The sequence below is a fragment of the Raphanus sativus genome, chromosome 6 (assembly GCF_000801105.2).
Source record: "Raphanus sativus cultivar WK10039 chromosome 6, ASM80110v3, whole genome shotgun sequence".
In the NCBI taxonomy this organism is placed as follows: Eukaryota; Viridiplantae; Streptophyta; class Magnoliopsida; order Brassicales; family Brassicaceae; genus Raphanus; species Raphanus sativus.
Genome location: NC_079516.1, coordinates 4,415,774 through 4,435,332, shown reverse-complemented (window position 1 = coordinate 4,435,332; position 19,559 = coordinate 4,415,774). Strand labels below are relative to the sequence as shown.

Genomic DNA, 19,559 nt, shown 5'->3' with positions numbered 1-19,559 from the left:
AATTAAGTGCTAATGATGTCAAAATTTCTGAAAGGTAATTTGTACATATTATCTAGAAGAGAATATAATTAAAGTCGTTTTTAATTCCTTGGTTTAAAGGCAATGATGCATTTTGCTGATGTAGAAGCATATGGTCCAACGCTGGCCACTAGCATCATTCTTTTGTGCATACATCGTATGCCTCTCGATATCTTTCCCTTCTCTTTTTCTTAAACACCCAATTTCTTTGAAAAAATCTGAAAATTCGTGGGCGACTAGTTCTATGAAAGGGAAATATAACAACTGGTATCTTTTTTTTTCTGAAATGTTAAATTTATATATCAACAAAAAAGGTGTACAATAACGAAAATTTAGCAAGCATTACTACAGGTGGGTATTGACGTCCCAGGCTCCCAGCCCTCGTTGCACCAGTAAGCTTTTGAAACCAGGTTTCCCTAGTCGGAGGGATAAGATTTTATTTCGAATTGTTTTGTTTGGCTTTGAAAGTATATATCATGCAATAGTTTTATAATATATGTGTGAATTTGTGTGTGTTTATGTGAATTTATTTTTCTAATATAAATATCGGATTGACAGTAATATTTCCATTGTACAGATATAAACTGTGATCAATATTACATTATAAGTTGTCTATTACTTATAAAAATTTCTCACGTGACTGAACCTCATTAGAAACAAGAGATAAGTTTGTAGGCATACAATAGTGGAGAGTGTCTTCGTCCGCGGTAACTTGAGTTGTGTGAAAGATTTGCACTGACTCATCGAACCTAGAAGCTGCATGCATCATTATATATCCCATATTACGTGCATTATGTTCGCTAGCAAATTTTTTTTTTGAGAATATATATGCTATTTTCAGGTGGCAGATACACCTAAACTTGGATCCGGTCATCAATTTAAACTCTTTATAAAATACACCGATTGAGGAAAGTTTTTTAATCTTTAGGATATCTTCAATTCTATTATATTTTCCATTCCACTCTAAAATAGAGTTTAGGGTAAAAATGTTCCAGTGATACTATATTTTTCACTTTATAATAGAGTGGAAAATAAATTTACTAACTTATTTTTTTCTGGTCAGCATTTTATTTTTCATTATAAAATAGAGTCTCACTGGATCAACAACCAACTCTATTATAATGTTATTTTATTTTAGAGATAAACTCTAAATAATATTGTATAGTTTTTATTTAGTTAAATCCAAAGTGTTTGAATGCTTCAAATGTCAAAAATGTTTTTATGTATTGTGCATGCATGTGCCTCGATAACATTGATTTTTCAGTGATGTTGATTATCTAACCTCCCCCTCCCCCGGTCCACGATAAACAAATATTTTGAAGAATATAATGGCTAAATAAAGATGTCAAAACTCATGCCCAACGAATACTCGGTACCTATTACCGTTTATCATCTTTTTGAACATGTTTTACAGTTTATCATTTTATTTACCAAAAGTAACAAAGAAAATCTTTGAATTTAAATTTTGATAAAACCACGACGGTTGCCGGCTTTCTGTTAAGAAAATAAACCCACCTTGAAATTGTGATTTGTTTTAGGTATGCTTGTAATGTAACTGTATGACCTATGGTTAACGGAATATATTTTGCAATGTCTAAATCTAAGGTCTGAGCAGGCTGACAACAAAATATAAGAGAAAGTTATGAGTAGAAAATGACGCCCGCACCTGAACATATCTGGAAGCATTCATAATTAGGGGGTTATTTGTTCAAATCAGATAATTAATTCTGATCAAGTAAAAATTTATTGAAGTTTTAAGTAAGCTAGTTATGTAATAGATTATCTTAGTAATTTAAGTTTGTTTGTAGACGCTATGGAAGTGTTTATCTTAAGTGAAATAACTATACTTCAGTCTATGAAAGTTTCAAAGACTAGTAGATTACAGAAATCAAACAAACGAAAATTTCTATGTCTCAAATAATAATAAATATCTCTTGTTATCATTTAATATTGCCTGCAAAAGATTACGGGTTTACAGAGTACAAATATAGTAAAACTCTATAAATTAATAATGTTTATTTATTGATTTTTAGAATTATTAATTTGCAAAAAATACTTTTTAGATTAATATATTTTGAATTATGTGTTAATGTAATTAAGAAAATAATTGATTTTATTGTATATGTATTGATTAAATTTTACATATAAATTTTATGTTATTCTTATTCGATTATTTGGTGTATAGAATTTACATACCATAAATGTAAATGAAATTTTTGGTTTAAAATAAAAAATTAACATTAACATATTTAGAAAAGTTAAATATAGACTTCAATGTGAATTAAAATAAAATATACAATATATTTTTATATTTATATAAACATTATATACTTTAGTTATTAAGTTATGTTTATATTGGAACTATATATTTACATAAGATTTTAAAATTTTATTATCTTATTATCTTATCGAACTGTGTCATATTTTACACTAATCCAAATATAGACTGCTAAAATTTATTAATTTATCGTGTATATTAGTTTATCGAATATTAATTTATAGAGTTTATATTATAGCTTCTTACAAAAAAAACATAACAGTTTCTTACAAAACTTAGGATTAGTTTGGTGTGAATTTAATGATACGATATACATAGAAAACAAAAAGAAATATCACAATCAGTATATTATAATACTACATTATTAGATTTATAGGTCTACAAGCAAATATTGTAATTTCTTATCTTTGCGATTTTGCGTGATGCTTATTATTATTGCTTTTAATCTTCAGCAAGTTCAGGATTTTGCATGATGCTTATTATTATTACTTTTAATCTTCAGCAAGTTCAGGATGTTTCCAAAGAAGATTGGTTTTCACTATTTTTATAATACGATGTCTTATATATTTTGGTGTTTACACAAACACATACACCAGGCCACATCGAAGTTTCAAAAGAAGTTTGGATATAGCTAGCAAGTCATGGGCGTGACATAAAAGAAAAGTCTATATCATCAACCAGAATAACATCTAGTATGAAATAATCATATGAAGCCTTTTTTCAAACAAAAAAAATCACATGAATAAAAAGTATATCATACTTTATTTAAAATAACAACTTATATTCAAATCCAGTTACATATTACCTGTTTAATTTTAAGATATTCACATTAATTTAGGGGGTTTTGGGGGATAGATATACAATCCTTTTAATTCTAGTAAAATTGCATGGGTAAGTGAAGAAAATTCACAGTTACACAACTATTTTTTTTTCAATCATTTCGTTTACAAGAAAATACACTCTCGAAATATAATTGAGAAGACTATATATGCATCTACACAATCTGTATATAAACATCTAAGTATATGTAATCTTTACATTGCAACATTTAATTTAAAGAAAACTGTATATTTTTTTGTTTCTATATGATTTTTGCCTCACTTCTCCCACTCTCTTCCTCTAACCCCTATGACCCAATTAATTAACCCAAAAACATATACACAAATCTCAAATCATATAATGCAAATGACCCCACCAATCGGAAAAGAATCGTACTCTGCAATTCCGACACTTGTCACCAGAACCTTTTTTCACTCACACCGGTTTAAGTAGAGTACCAATTTAAACCAGGTAGCTGGTACGACGTCGTTCTGAATAATCCATCCCCTAACGCACCACCTTGCTGCTGCATGAGTGGCGGTGGCTCCTCCACCATCGACGAAGACATGTTCGAACAGTCTCCTCCTCCTCCTACTCCTCCGACGCCGTGAAACCGTTTGCTCGGAGATACATCATGCTCTTCCTCCGCTACAGGCCAATACGGCATCGGAAGAGCTCGTTTCAGATTCGCCATCATCATCATCGTTCCAGAGGAAGAAACAGGGTTTAAACCGTTACCAACAACTTCGGCAATGGGATTACCATTACAGACATTGAGATTGACTGCATCGGCGGCTCCGTTGCTGCACATCAAGCCGCTTCCGTCGTACAAACCGGGATCACCGTCGGAGAACATCCCGTAACCACCGGAGAATCTCCCCGGGAAGAAGTTCATTGATCTTGAGACATTGTGGTTGAGTCCTGAAGGGATTTTCCTGAAGATGTAGTCGATCATATCATGATCCTTTTCGTTATCAACGTGTCGTCCCGCGTTGTTCTTCTTGTAGATTCGACATAGCACCCAGTCATCAAGCTACGTAACAAATAATCAAGAAATCAAGAAACTGTCTATCAACAAAAAACAAATCAAGAAATCAAGAACTCACATAAATATGAAAAAAATATATCAAGAAATCAAGAACTCATATAAATATGAAGAATATTTTTAAAGATGGATGAATCATTACCCTTAGGGAGTTTTTCTTGTTGCCGTAATCACATCCTGGTGGTCTATTGTTTGGTTTGTTGTCGATGAGACGGTACTCATGCATGATCCAGTCGCTTTTAACGCCTTTTGGAGGTTTGCCACTGTAGAAGACGAGTGCCTTCTTCACACCGACCTTTTGGTTCCCGTCGGAAGCAAGCACCGGTTTATCAGTACCCGTGGCTTTCCAGTAACCAGACGTCGCAGCTCTGTTTGGCCTAGCTCCGTTCGGATACTTGCGATCTCTAGGACTGAAGAAGTACCATTCCTGCTCTCCAAACGATGCCTTAGCTACAATAATATACAAAAAATAATAATAAAAAGAAAAAATTTAGATCATACGTCACACAAAAATGATCTCTGGAGAAAGTTAAAACTTTTAAAGAACTCATAAAAAGGGGTAAAACTTGGACGATGATGATGAGATCCTCTTTACCTGGAAGTTCCCATGGATCGAACTTGTAGAGATCGACGTCAGCGATGATGGAGACAGGTAAAGGAGCTGAGGCGGCTTTGCGTTTGAGGTAGTGAACGACAAGCTCTTCATCGGTTGGGTGAAAACGGAATCCTGGAGGAAGGTTAGGCTGCGGCGGCGGCGGAGGACCACCGGAAGAATCTGTACTCTCCATTACAAGAACCTTCTCCGTTGATGAAAATCTAATACAAGAGAATTTTCTAGTTTATAGGATTGTAAGAGAAGCTCATATCAAAGATTATTCCCTCTCTTTCTTTTTTTTTCGCTTAGATATTTGTTTTTTTTAGGTTTGATGAAAAATGCTTCACAGCGGCGTTACCATTCTTTTAAATGGCAGCATAAAACGCCAGTTTATGGGGGCTTAATCCTCTGTTCTTTCTCCATATATATAAATACACCCGCGCGTAGATTAGGTTAAAATACAAAACAATAATTTTGTTAGTAGAATATTGTGGAATTAAAGTTTGTAATCCTTGCAGCCCTTTTTGTGGAATCTTTTATTTTAATATATATCTAGATGCCTTTACCATAACGATTTGTCAAAGTTATAGATAAGAAGTATGTAAAACCTAACATTGATACCATCATTAAGAAAATATCTTATATATATAAGACAGACAAGGTAGTTTTTGGAAACGACTCTGACATTACCACAAACACTAGTTAGAAAATCAATAAGCTCACACAATTCATGTTAATCAGCGACTATTGTAAGATTATTTGTAAAGTACAGAATTCCCCAGTATTTCAGCCGATTTTAGTGTGCATTGGTTGCACTAAAGGATCTAAAATGTGGCGACAATGCGACACATACAAAGCCTGACTAATCATGTCGAGTCTCTGTAATTACTAAACTAACCAGAGTCTAAGGGTAAATTAGTCATATCTGATAGATAATAGTACAGTTTAACCATATGATTAAAATTAAAAGCATCCATATTTGCTCCACAGTTGAAAATAAAAATAAAATATATACATATATATAGGCTCCACAAGACGAACTACGACAACGAAGAGGAGGCTGCAATTAACATCGAAAACGATATTTGTTGCTATTTTTTATTTTATCTTTTTGACAGGAAAATATATTAATATATACGAAAATGAAAATAGCAAGATATATCGCTGTCTTCGTTAGTCGATGACAAATTACAATACACATAAGTCCAATAACCGATACATCCTCTTATTATACATCACTATAATTTGTAAAGCTAAAATTAGAATTTCAAAATGAATAAGTAGTTTTGATAATTTTATAATTCCATTTTGTAGTCTATAGCAAAAATTGGATTAATTTTACACCAAAAAATTTTGGGTTAATTTTTTGTTCTGTGTGGCACCGTTACTTGTTAACTTCCAAGTGGAAAGTCGACAGGTGGGATTCCAAGTGCGAGCAATGTTCATACGTGGCAGTCGAAGACGTGGGACCCATATAATTGCCATAGAAGGCAACAAATTGATGACGTGGGATTGGATGGCCGGGGTGGGTGTGGGAAAAAAAAGCTTTACGTTTCGATGTCATATGTCACGCTTTTGTTATTGAGATAATCGCACCACCAGATTAAAAATAAATAAATAATAATCTTTTTGTGAAACAAACAAATCGGCCCATTTCATGTGATTTTAAGTTTTTATAACTTTATTATTGATCTATTCGTATAATTTTCTTTTCAAATGTCACAAAACAATTATAACCATGCATACTTTCGGCCACTGATATAGTTACGGTAGGCACATTTACTAACTTTTAATATCATACTTAATCAGACTCCTAGTCCTATGAGGAAGCTTTTATATGACTTTTCAGTTTTGACTTCTGACCAGGAGATTTCTAAAAACATAACTCATATTAGATACTTTATCTCTTATGTGAAAGTGTCCTTTTTGATATTTTAATACAAATTAAAAAATAATGATAATACATTTCTGTATTATTAATTGATTTTTAATCAATAATATTTGAGTTAAACAAATTTATTTATTAGATCAATACATTTTGTAATTGTTATTAACTATAAAAAAGTATAAATTACATCAAAATTTTAAAATGAAACTTCTGTGCAACAAAAAAGAGGTTAAAAGACACTCTTAATAAAACAGGGAGAGTATAGTTTTCTATTGGTAATATTAGTGGATTTTCACTATCAAGTTTTTCACTTCCTGTACTGTTATTAATTTGCTTCCTTTTTTTTGCTTCCTTTGTGATTATCGTTTTGTTAATGGATGTTTAACGAGAGAATTATTAAACAAAGATGAATGCTCTAGTTTACCTTTCCTTTAGGTTCTAATTGACCTATATCAACTGAATTTAATGTAATTCTTATTTATATTGACAAGTTTTTATCAGATGAAGTTAGGTTTGTATCACAAATATTTTTTCTTAAAAGAATCCGTTTGACCAAAAGAAAAAATAAAGTTATTTCCTTTCTTTGCTTATAATAAATTGTTAACATAACAATGTAAACTTAGTAAATGGTATAATCTTAATATTTATAACAAAGAAAAAAATTCTTAAAAGAATCCACAGGAGTACTGTATATATATATATATATATATATATATATATTTTTTTTTGTAATATATATATATAACCTCATATATTAAATAAGCAAAATATTGCTATACCTATTTATAATCCACATGTTCATGTAATTTTTAAAAAATTTAAATATTTGTCACTAAAAGTTTTTACTTGATATATTCAAAAAATCTTTTATATTTACAAATATTTAAACGATTACATTAAATTTTGGTGGTATTGGGTTATTTGATACTCATACAAATTGTCTCTCATGCATTTTATTTTTGGAGCACTTCGTTTTCAAAAAAATAAAAATAATAAAGAAACGAGAAATGTGGACCATATTTTACACACGTTGTACCAACTCAAATAAATGCTTGCCTCTAATTAGTCATTGAATTACATCATTTCATAGTCACATCATCCATCAGTTCGATAGTCAAGAGACATCCTATTTGCATTCACATAGATTTCTAGTGCTCGACATGGTTGCACACTAATTTTTCCTTTTCTAACTTTCACAATCTCAACACAACCACACAAATACCACCTGATCCCGATCCTTTGACACATCTCGAACCCAAAGTTATAATTTTTTTTAATTGTTTCGATTTCTAATTTAATTTGAATCATGTATTGTTCATCTAATAAGATAATATCTAAATTAATTTATAATACACTGAAAAACTAGTTCAACATTAATTAATTATGAGTTTGAAATCTAAAGTAGTATAAGACTATGATATAAGATGTAATTATCAATCAAAAATAGAAATCCATTTTGAATTTAGAAGTAAGAAAGTACCAACACTAGTATATAAATGACACCATGATCTTCTATTTACAAATTAAATCTGAGTTGGAAAGGTACGAATCTAGAGAATATCTATCATGCATTTCAACCTTATAATCTCTCCTAGGTCCAAGTTAAATACACATGTTCAACCCCTTGGTATAGACCACTCATAATAAGTGAGATGCTAGGCGATTTGAACAAAAGATGCATACTATTATTTAAGAATAATATATGTAGGTTGGTAAATTTCACTCTGGTACAAGGTATTTGGCATCTGATAATGGTAAACCTAACTCCAAACTTTATACTGTGTTTTAAATTTTTCCTCATTAAGAGAATTTTATGCAGAAAAACGGCCTACTTTCAAAACTATCCAATATGTGAACTTTTGTAACCATAGCTTTTCATCATGTGATACAATCCTTTTATGCCATCTACACAACTATCTAAACCAAACTAGGTGTCATATAACACGGTCATTTGTAACGTGACAAGCCAAAACATATGACGATTATCAAACATTTTGACATAATTTTGCCTAACTAGCTAGAAGAATTATTATATTTGATTTCACGCATCTTTGCTGGGCGTTTGCCAATAGTTTAACTTAGGGCCTGACTGGTGTAACCGCAGCGGTTGCGGTTGCGGTTGCGGGAGTTTGCGGGTGCGGATAGTTGCGGTTTTAAGCGTTTTCTAGAAATTTGTACGATTGGTACAGCTGTTAGAAATTGTTGCAATTGCGGAATTCTTATGACTGGTAAACTACCAAACGCAACATCTGTTAAATAATAATTTAACAATATTTATATTTTAGGTAATTATAAAAATATTAAAAATCATAATAATATGATAAATATAAAATTTATATTTATAAAATCATATTATTCAATTTTAAAAATTTATAGAAAATATTTTAGTTTTGATTTTTTATAATATAAATTGAAATATAATATGAATACATTTACAATTTCTATTATTTCAATTGAAAATTTTTATTGGATATTTTTAGTATTATTTTATTTATTCTGTTTTTAAAGAAAAAAAATTTACCCTCCCGCAACCGCAAACGCTAGCTGGAACCAGCTTTTGATTTTAAGAGGTTCGGAGCGGTTTGAAGCGATTTGTAGCGTTTTCTGTGATTGTTTCGAAACGCCAACAACCGCTATGAACCGCAAAAGCTGCGTTTGCGGGTGGTAGCGGGAAAACCAGTCAGCCCCTTAATTTATTAAACATAGATGCAGATTTGTATTTTAATTAGATACTAGATTTTGATCCACCTTTAAAAGAGTGAATATATTTTTTTGTTTTACATTTTTAAAAACTGTAATCATATTTGTGTAAAATATTTGTTTAAATGATGAGTAATTTCTTTTAATAATTATATTAAAATAAATAGACCAAACTTATATCAAGAAGTCATGTTGCTACTTTAATATAATATATGTCTTTTTTTTAATCAACAGAATATATGTCTTATATTCGTTTCACTATCATTATATTCATATAATATTCTAGGGTTCTAGTATGAGATGTAGTTTTGTCTTGTAATTACAACGGTCCATAAGTGATGTCTTGATGTCATCATAACCGAGCAAGCCAACACAATGTGTAGACTCTCACTCGTTCAATGTTTTTTCTAATAAAAACAGAACTTTATATACAAATTAATTAGGTTTCTAGTCAATGGCCACTCAAATGATTCAGTTGTTAGATTTTGTAATTTTTGAATCTAACAAAATTAGTTTGTCTTAATTCATATATATATATACACACACGCACTCGTTATTCATATTAGAGAGAACACATGACTCCCATGACACCAGGAAAAACTCAATTGTCTTTTTTTTATATATTTATAAAAAAATATAAAACGGATTTGACAAGGCGCTTTTTGCATGACCCTTTTAATTATTATTGTTAGATGCCTTATCTTGTATGTGTGTCCATGACTAAATGCAGTTTATTGGTTTTATACTTTTATTCAATATATATATTTTTATGTATTTAAAATGTTGGATATGTTAGTCGAAAATAGTCCATTTACATAATTTGTAGAAAAATATATAAAATAAAATCTGCCTAACACTTTTCTTATGTTGAAATTTTTCTTTTCGATTCACTCGGATATTCACAACAATGAATTATATCAGTTGTCAATAATGAAAGATCTAAAAAAAATAGAAAACAGTTTATATAGTTATTTGAGTAATGAAAAACACTTGCTTCTAAATCTCAAATATGAAAAATTAAATCTCAATTTATATAGTTATTTGAGTAATGAAAAACACTTGCTTCGAAATCTCAAATATAAAAGATTAAAGTTCTTTATATCATCCACCACCACACGCACTATACGTTCTATTAATCTAGTGATCACCTACTGATTTATAATTTGTTGAAATTTTTATTTTATTTGATTTTTTAGAGTAATAAATATGTGTATATAGCTTAAACGATCTCATGTGTCTTTGTACAAGAAAATGAAAACGCAAAAGGAAGAAAAAAAGATTTTACTTAACATCATGTTGTATTACATAGAATTGAGTCTAGGCATGACCAATTCATGTAAAAATTAAACACAAAATCCGATAACAGTCAAGTTCTACTGCGGGCTTAATATGGGGTGATCACCAGCCCTCCTGGATGCCTTCGGCGGGCTTTCTGGCGGGTAATGCCCAGATTTCCGAGACGGTCATTAGGTGCTAGTCGGATTCCTCTCGAGGCATTCGGATACCAGGGTCATCAAAAAAAAAAAACAGTCAAGTTCATCGATTCACATATGTAAACAAGATTATTAGTTAAGTACTTACATCATACGATTTTATATTAGTGTATTTCACATGTGAAATTTTAGTACACATATCTTCTCATAATAGAATTATGTCTAATACGTACAGATTGACATAAATCATACATTATTCGTTGGAGATAGGGTTTAGATTAATGGCCATGATTAATTGTGCTTGATGAAAGAATCAATCAAGTAGATTAAGACATGATTCTCATAAAATTTTGCTTTATTTTGTCTTTCTAGTTTTTGTTTTTAAGCTTGATATGGAAAGTGATTAAAGACCTCTTCAATGATCTGCTTTGTTAAATATGATTAGTGAACTTCTTAACTCACTGAAAGGTCACACAATCAAAAGAAAGCAAATTACAACAAAAATTGTATAAATTTTGTGCATTTTGTCTCAAATTTCATTGTTAAATACTATTAAGATTTTTATTCATCGTTGAAAACATATATGTACTAAGAAGTAATCATATATGCCAGATGTAGTTTCAGGCAAAACCCACTTGATATTCTCTCTCGGCGTAATATAGTTGGCTCCCTCTTTTGGGCTTCTCTCCTCGTTTGCTATTGTGCACCTTTAGTAAAGTGGGGCTTTTGGCTAATAAAAACACGTTCTCTAAAAGAAAAGTAACCACTTCGAAGATATTTTCCCTGTTTTCAAAGCAAATCCAGATAAGGTTCTAGGGTTTGTTCTTGTTCCTCGACATTGAAGGCGGCTTAATCTGAAGAAAATTCGAGATCTTGCAGCTAGCTACTGTAGAAAATCCGACCAAGAGAAAAGCAGAGTAAGAGTGATGTCGTCTCAGCTGGATAAGGCTCTATTACATCTTTCTCTTGAAGAAGAAGATGAGGAACCTTTCGTCCTGCCAGATACACCGGAGTACTGCTCAGCTGGAAGAAACGCGCTGAGTTTAGTTGGTCGTCTCCTGAATCCATCCTGTCAGAAGATGTCAGACCTGATTCTAGATATGCCAAGGAAATGGCAACTTTATGATAGAGTAAGAGGGGTGGCTTTATCAAGAGAAAGATTTCAGTTCATCTTCAAACATGAACACGACCTCTTGGATATACTCGACAGGGGAGTGCACACATTCAAGCTTTGGCCTATCGTGATGGAAAGATGGGTCGAAAAACCTCCTGAGGATTATCTGCAGCACATCATGGTTTGGGTCCAGATGAGAAACATTCCTGTTAACCATTACACAAAGAAAGCTCTCTGGGCTTTGGGAGACTTTGCAGGACAGGTGGTTGAAGTAGCTTTTGATCCAGACAAACCTCAGACCAGAGACTACATAAGAGTGCTTGTTAAGTTCAATGTAGCAAAGCCACTGAGGAGGTTTAAAAAGATCACTACACCTGGAGGAGAAGAAGTCTACATTAGATATGATTATGAAAGGCTTCAGAAAAGATGCTACACTTGCCAGCGTCTTACACATGAGCGAGATCACTGTCCCTTCTATCTCAAGAACCAGAAGGAGTTAGTGAACCTGGGAGCTTCGTCTGCTGAGAGCAAAAGAACTGAAGCAACAGAACGTCTTGATGAAAATGATCCTCTTTATGGTATCATTCCTGAGAAGCTGCTTGGGTTGGATCAGGCGTCTGGAAAGCCAAAGATTGCAGAGGAAGTGATGGATGGTATGAGAAAGTACTTGATGGTGGCTGATGGTCCTGAAAAACTAGCTAGAGCGGAAAGAGTGAAGAAATCGCTCCTAGACTTAGAGAGTGATCCAATTGGTAGGAAGACGGCGCTCATGCTTGAACCGGTACCATCGACTACAAAGGATTTAGATAAAGGGAAGGGAGTCGTCTTTGATTTCAGTAGCCAGAACAAAGCCCCATCTCACCCAGCGAAGTTGATGGCCTCTGCAATATCAGCTGGAATGAGGGTCCTTCAATCAGGCAAAGTGGTATCAGAGATGACAGTGCCTGATGACCTCACTAGCTCCATTCACCCCTCCTTTATTCAGGAAAGTTCAACGGGCTTTAATACCGGTTTCTATGAAACCAGTATGTCCGGGACTAACTTGAAGAAAGGGAGAGCTAGGAGAAGACCGGGAACTTTCAAAAGGAAAAACAATGGCAAGGCAATCTTGAAAGCGGATAAAGACATAGGCAAGAAGATTGGGGAAGGAGTGGTCACAGATGCGAAAAGGAAGGCAAATGAAGATGTCGAGCCATCTCAAAGCTCTGCAAGGTTTAAGAAACCAATGGTGGTCCCAAGTGAGGGACCGTCCAGTATCTAAATGACTATGGTGAGCTGGAATTGCCAGGGTTTGGGCCGTGCACAGGACCTGGTTATTCCAAGATTGTGGGAGATGAAAAAAGAACATTTCCCAGACATGTTATTCTTGATGGAAACGAAGCACAAGAGAGACGTTTTGGTGGATCTTCAGACCTGGCTAGGTTACGATAGGATCATGACAGTGAATCCTATTGGGTACAGCGGCGGCTTAGCTTTGATGTGGAGGAACTCGGTGTATATAGACTTCAAGTTTGTAGATAAGCATCTACTGGATTTTCATGTACAGTTTGGAAAATTCAGCTTCTTTGTTTCCTGTGTATATGGTGAACCTCTTAGAAGTAACAGACCAAGAATTTGGGAGCGGCTATCTCGTATTGGTGTATATAGAAAAGAGCCGTGGTGCATGGTGGGCGACTTCAATGAAATAAGAAACAATGATGAAAAAATTGGAGGCCCGAGAAGAAGTGAAATGTCATTCCAACCGTTTAATGACATGCTGGAGATTGGAGAGATGGTAGAATTGCAGAGCTCGGGTGATAGTTTCACATGGGGAGGAACCAGAGGTACCCTCTCTATTCAGTCCAAACTGGATAGATGCTTTGGCAATAAGAAATGGCATCAACTCTTCCCTGCTTCAAACCAAGTCTTCATGGATAAAAGAGGTTCAGATCACAGACCGGTTTTGGTGAAGATGTTGGCTGCAACTGAAACCCGAAAGGGATCATTCAGATTTGATGGTAGATTTGTGCACCAGAATGGAGTGAGAGAGGAGATTAAAAAAGCTTGGCTAACCAACCATCCACTTTTTGAAGCTAAAGTGACTGACAGACTTATGAAGTGCAGAAAGGCTCTCAGTAATTGGAAGAAGAAAGAAAACTTGAACTCCCGTGACAAGATCAAACAGATTCAGTGTGCTCTAGAAGTGGAACAATCTTCTTTAACTCCGACAAATGTGAGAATTACTTTCTTGAAGGCTGAGCTGGTCAAAGCATACAGAGAAGAAGACTTATACTGGAAGCAGAGATGTAAAGAAAGATGGGCTGTCAAGGGGGATCTGAACACAAAGTTCTACCATGCATCTGTGAAAAGTAATAGAGCAAGGAAGAAAATCGTCAAGCTCAAGGATGAAAGGGGCCAGGAACAGTTTGCAGAAGATGATAAAGGGGAAGTGGCAAAAGAATACTTTACCAATCTGTTCAAGTCTACTAGCTGCGGAGATTTCTCTGAATTGTTTCAGGGGTTTACCAGGAAGGTTACAGATGGCATGAATGAATCTTTAGCCAGAGAGGTGACCATTGGAGAGGTTAAGGAGGCAGTCTTCTCGATTAAGCCAGGAAGTGCTCCGGGAGCAGATGGAATGACCGGATTATTTTTCCAAAAGTATTGGGATATAATTGGTCCCCAGGTGACAAAAGAAGTAAAGGAGTTCTTTGATTCTGGTACCTTCCCCGAGGAGTGGAACCTAACGTATCTATGCTTGATCCCAAAGATAGATGATCCCATACTTATGGCTGACCTGAGGCCGATCAGTCTTTGCTCAGTGCTATACAAGATTATCTCCAAGATCTTGGTAACCAGACTGAAGCCTCTGATGCCTGACCTCGTCTCCCCGACTCAGTCTGCGTTTGTAGAGGAGAGACTCATCACAGATAATATCCTTATAGCTCACGAGATTATACATGCTCTCAGGACAAATGACAAGGTAACAAAAGATTACATGGCGATAAAATCTGACATGTCGAAGGCATATGATCGTGTAGAGTGGGGATATCTGCGTGCATTACTGCTGGCCCTGGGATTTGAAGAACATTGGATCCAGAAAATAATGTTTTGTGTATCTACGGTGAAGTATGCCCCTCTCATCAATGACCAACCGTATGGATGGATACAACCCGAGAGAGGAATACGCCAGGGAGACCCCTTGTCTCCGTTCCTCTTCGTGCTCTGTACTGAAGGATTGATCCACCTAATCCAAAAGGCAGTTGATGGTGGCAGAATACAAGGAATCCAGTTCTCGGATAATGGTCCTATGATCCATCATATGTTGTTTGCTGACGACAGCCTCCTGATTTGTAGAGCGACAAAGGAACAAGCACAGGAACTGATGAACGTGCTGAAAATCTATGAGAGAGCAACGGGGCAATTAGTCAATGTGGCAAAATCGGCTATCACCTTTGGAGCTAAGGTCAGTAAGCAAGCCAAAGTACTCATCAAAGGAATCACGGGCATTAGTAAAGAAGGGGGTTCCGGGTCTTATCTGGGTCTGCCGGAGTGCTTCAGTGGCTCAAAAACAGAGATTTTAGCCTATATCTATGATAGGCTAAAGGAGAGATTATCTGGGTGGTTCACAAAACTCTTGTCGTTGGGAGGAAAAGAAGTGTTGATCAAAGCAGTAGCAATGGCTATGCCGGTGTATGCTATGTCATGTTTCAAACTGACAAAGAAATCTATTGAGAACCTTACCAAAGCAATGGCAGATTTCTGGTGGAATTCTCTAGAGCATAAAAGGAAGATGCACTGGCTCAGCTGGACTACACTCTGCTTGGCAAAAGAACAAGGAGGTTTAGGATTCAAAGATATCCAAAGTTTCAACCAGGCTCTTTTGGCAAAACAAGCCTGGAGAATTCTAAACTATCCTGACTCCCTATTTGCAAGACTCTTCAAGAGCAGGTATTTTGAGCATGGAGACTTCCTTACGGCTAAGAATGGTTCTAGGCCATCATATGGTTGGAGGAGCATTCAGTTTGGAAAAGAGCTCTTGATTCAGGGACTGAGAAAGCACATTGGAAATGGAAAAACGATCTCTGTATGGTCGGATCTTTGGATAGAAGGAGAGGTCAGAAGAGCGCCCCTGATGAAGAACATCTTTGTCGATCTAGAACTCAAAGTCAGCGACCTTATTGATTTCCAAAATAGGAGCTGGTTACTTGATAAGCTGCAGGATCTGTTCTATGACGAAGATGTTAACAGGATCTTGGAGATGAAACCGGTGTTTGAGCAGGATGATTACTGGATTTGGCTGCACAATAAACATGGCTGCTACTCGGTAAAGTCTGGTTACTGGTTCATTAACAGCTTTGTAAGAAGAGAGGAAATTAGACTGGCTGAAGCTCGCCCATCTATAAATGATTTGAAAGCTGAGGTATGGAAAATTCAAACGCCGCCTAAGATCAAAACTTTTATGTGGAGAGCAATAAGCAATGCCATTCCAGTTGGAGAATTATTGGTGAAAAGAGGAATCAAGATGGACCCTGTTTGTCAGGCGTGTGGCTTCCAAGGTGAATCAATTAACCATATTATCTTTCAATGCTCAGTTGCAAGACAGGTATGGGCTCTGGCAAATGTTCTGCACCTGGAACATGGGTTTGATGAGACCTCGCATTTTGCAAATTTCTACTCTCTTATGGTGATGATGAAAAACAAGGAGATCCCTGAAGAAGTGAGAAATGCGATCCCTTGGTTAGTATGGTATTTGTGGAAGTTTAGAAATGGCATCATCTTTGAGGCTAGGAGTAGAACTCCCACGGATGTGGTGACAAAGGCTTTGGAGGAAGCTGAGTTTTGGTTACTAGCGAAGAAAAATGAACAGAGGTTGGAGAAGGAGGAACATGAGGCAGGGGCGCTTGTCAAGAGGTCATGGTCATGTCCGCCGAGGGGTTGGATGAAAGGGAACATTGGAGTTGATTGGAACAAAGCTCGGGCTAAATGTGGGGCAGCATGGGTAGTTCGAGATGACTTGGGGAAAGTGATACTGCATAGTAGGCGTGCATTCTTCAATGTTCGTTCACTGGATGAGGCCAAGTATCAGTCACTCATTTGGGCTCTGGAAAGCTTCCATAGTCATCATCTTAATCGAATTATCATTGCGTTGGATGATTCTACCTTGCCACAGGTTATATCAAGACCAAGAGCTTGGCCAAATTTCAAAGGCCAACATGCTGAGCTGATGAAGAGACTGAAAAAGATTGAATGGTGGAGGGTCGTAAATGAAGAGAGGGCAACAAACAGAGGAGCTTTCATCATAGCTCAAAGTGTTCTTAGAAGTGGCTATATGCAATCATATGTTGCTGCAGGTGCTCCTTTTTGGCTTAAAGAACTCTTTGAGAATGAAGAAACTCTTTCCTCTGCTGGTATTGGGATCTCTGGCACCTAGTTATAAACTTTTGGGGGTGGATTATGGCTTCTCGGCTGTAGGTGAAGGAAATGGCTTAATTTTTTGGGTAAATAGAATGCTTCTTTGTAAGAATGCATGACTTGTTTGTTTTCTTCTCTTGAAGAATGCTTGTAACCAAACTTTTAGCTCGTTTGAGCAAGGAAATTAAAAGATCAGATGACAAAAAAAAAAGAAGTAATCATATATGCCTTTCATACCATATACATAGTTGATTTTTTCTTCAAAAATATATATGTACATTCCATAAATTTGAATACTAGCTTAGTTTCATTAAGTATATGAGCATATTTTTGTTTACTTATATATATGTTTATAATAAAATTATATAAACCGGTGTACCAAATACGGAGATGTTTGTGTAGACATAGAAAATACATAAAATCACAAGTGAACGCAAAAATCATGTAGGCATCTCAGTTAATCTTATCTTCTTATCTCTTTTAACCTTTTTAGCTTTTATATTTATCACTCTCTAAAGTTATTATTGATGAAAAAAATTAATATATGTGTCGTTTTATTTTGTTAAAATATAAGTTGACAAACAAAATAGTCTAATCTCTCAAGTATCACTGTTTCAGATTACAAGATTATATTCCCGATCAAGCTATATTCGTTCTTAAACAAAAACAAAAAATTAGAGAAATTGCGCTTTGTTGAGATCCAGTTTATAGGCCCAATATAGGGCATTAATGTAAAATTTATAGGCCTAATTAGTCCCAGTTTTGGGTATTGGCCCAATACGTATATAAATAAAAAATTACATAGTTCTTGGTCCAGCTATATAATAACTAGTAATCATCGCTTGTTAAAAAAAAAAAACTAGTAATCATCGCCTGGCCAAATTTTGAGGACTACACACAATATAGTAAGTAACTTAATAACTTCTTAACTGATTAAAGTTCTGTTTTTGCATATATTAGCTTTTAAAAATTTGGAGATCTATGGATGTTTCAGTTGGTTGTGCCCAAGAACGGTTTTGTTAGTAATAACATGTGGCATAGTCAAACGAATGAATGGTCTAACGACAAGAAAATCTTGAAATTTGGACCACAACTCGTTGCTAATCAAAATGGTTAAAAGGTATTATACTCAAAGCTTTTCGTTTTCATGTATTTGCGACAGAGTTTGCTATTCCAATGGGTTGCGTAGAGCTTCGTCCGACAAAATTAGCATCTAAGATACATTTTTTTCGAACGCGTACGATATTTTAACTTTGTCTTCTTCTTTTTTTTTTTGTAACTAATGTGATTGTAGTTTACTAGCAGGTGTGAACTTTGAGAAGTTAATCAACCAGATTCGGAACAGCCTTCATACTATACGTATGTGACCATACTGATATAAAACCATACTTTGGAGTTCATTAAATGAGAGATGATCGTTGCCAAAAAAAAATGATCTATCAGTAAATTTTATTTTCTTTACGGAATTAGTGAACTTCTTGTATAAGTTTGTAATGACCCAAATTATTAATAAATACTTTTTATCCTTTTAAAACTTAAAATTTTCCACTTCCAAAAGACTACTTTTTTTTACTAAGTTCGTGAACTCCATAAAATTGAACTGAATGGATATTCGTATGTAAAATGGTTTTGTTTTCATATTTCACTAAATTAATTGATTACTTACATAAATTAATAAAAATGTTTTGTTTCAAGTATCTATATATAATAGCAAACCTGCGTAGATTTAATTTGGGCCTAGATCTGTCAGATTAAAGATACAAAAAGCAGAAAAAACTGCGTAGACGAGTAAAAGCGTTGCTGTATTTGAAACGTGTACGGCGTTAATTGTTACTAATTTAGGAAAGAAACGATTCTATGATGGTCAAAGAAGCTGCCCACGTTGAGCCACACGTGCAATTTCGGGAAAATCCAAACAGTCCGATCTTATCTCCAAACTCCAATTGGTCTTTAAGATTTGGTCGTTTAATAATGTATAACCATCACAATCATATTCCCATTTAACAGTACACATATCTACTTAGATATACACAGTTTATCTAACAAATTTTGAACTTTAGTTTTAAGCTTTACGTCTGCCCAAAAAAAAGTTTTAAGCTTTACGACCTACAGGCTACAGCTGTACATGACTTCTTCAAACATTGCGTCTTGGTATATTTCATCGTACATAAATATATGCACAACTATCTCGTGCTAAATTGTTATATGCATATGTTATATAAATAGTTTTTTTTGTTTTAATATAAAAGATATACTAGTGGTTTAGGCTAGCCAG

The 19,559-nt window shown here is 34.5% G+C and overlaps 2 protein-coding genes across 2 annotated transcripts; one reads left to right on the top strand and one right to left on the bottom strand.

Moving 5' to 3' along the window:
• Positions 1-3,201: 3,201 nt before the first annotated feature.
• Positions 3,202-5,245, bottom strand: LOC108806410 (NAC transcription factor 56-like). Its single transcript, XM_018578518.2, has 3 exons — positions 4,756-5,245; positions 4,303-4,610; positions 3,202-4,148 (listed from the first exon to the last, which is right to left on the bottom strand). Exons 1-3 carry the CDS (start codon positions 4,946-4,948, stop codon positions 3,561-3,563), a joined length of 1,089 nt encoding a protein of 362 aa, XP_018434020.1. The 5' UTR covers positions 4,949-5,245; the 3' UTR covers positions 3,202-3,560.
• Positions 5,246-11,702: 6,457 nt separating this feature from the next.
• On the top strand, positions 11,703-13,151 carry LOC108807649 (uncharacterized). The gene has a single exon (XM_018579914.1). It carries the CDS (start codon positions 11,703-11,705, stop codon positions 13,149-13,151), a length of 1,449 nt encoding a protein of 482 aa, XP_018435416.1.
• The last annotated feature ends 6,408 nt before the right edge of the window (positions 13,152-19,559 follow it).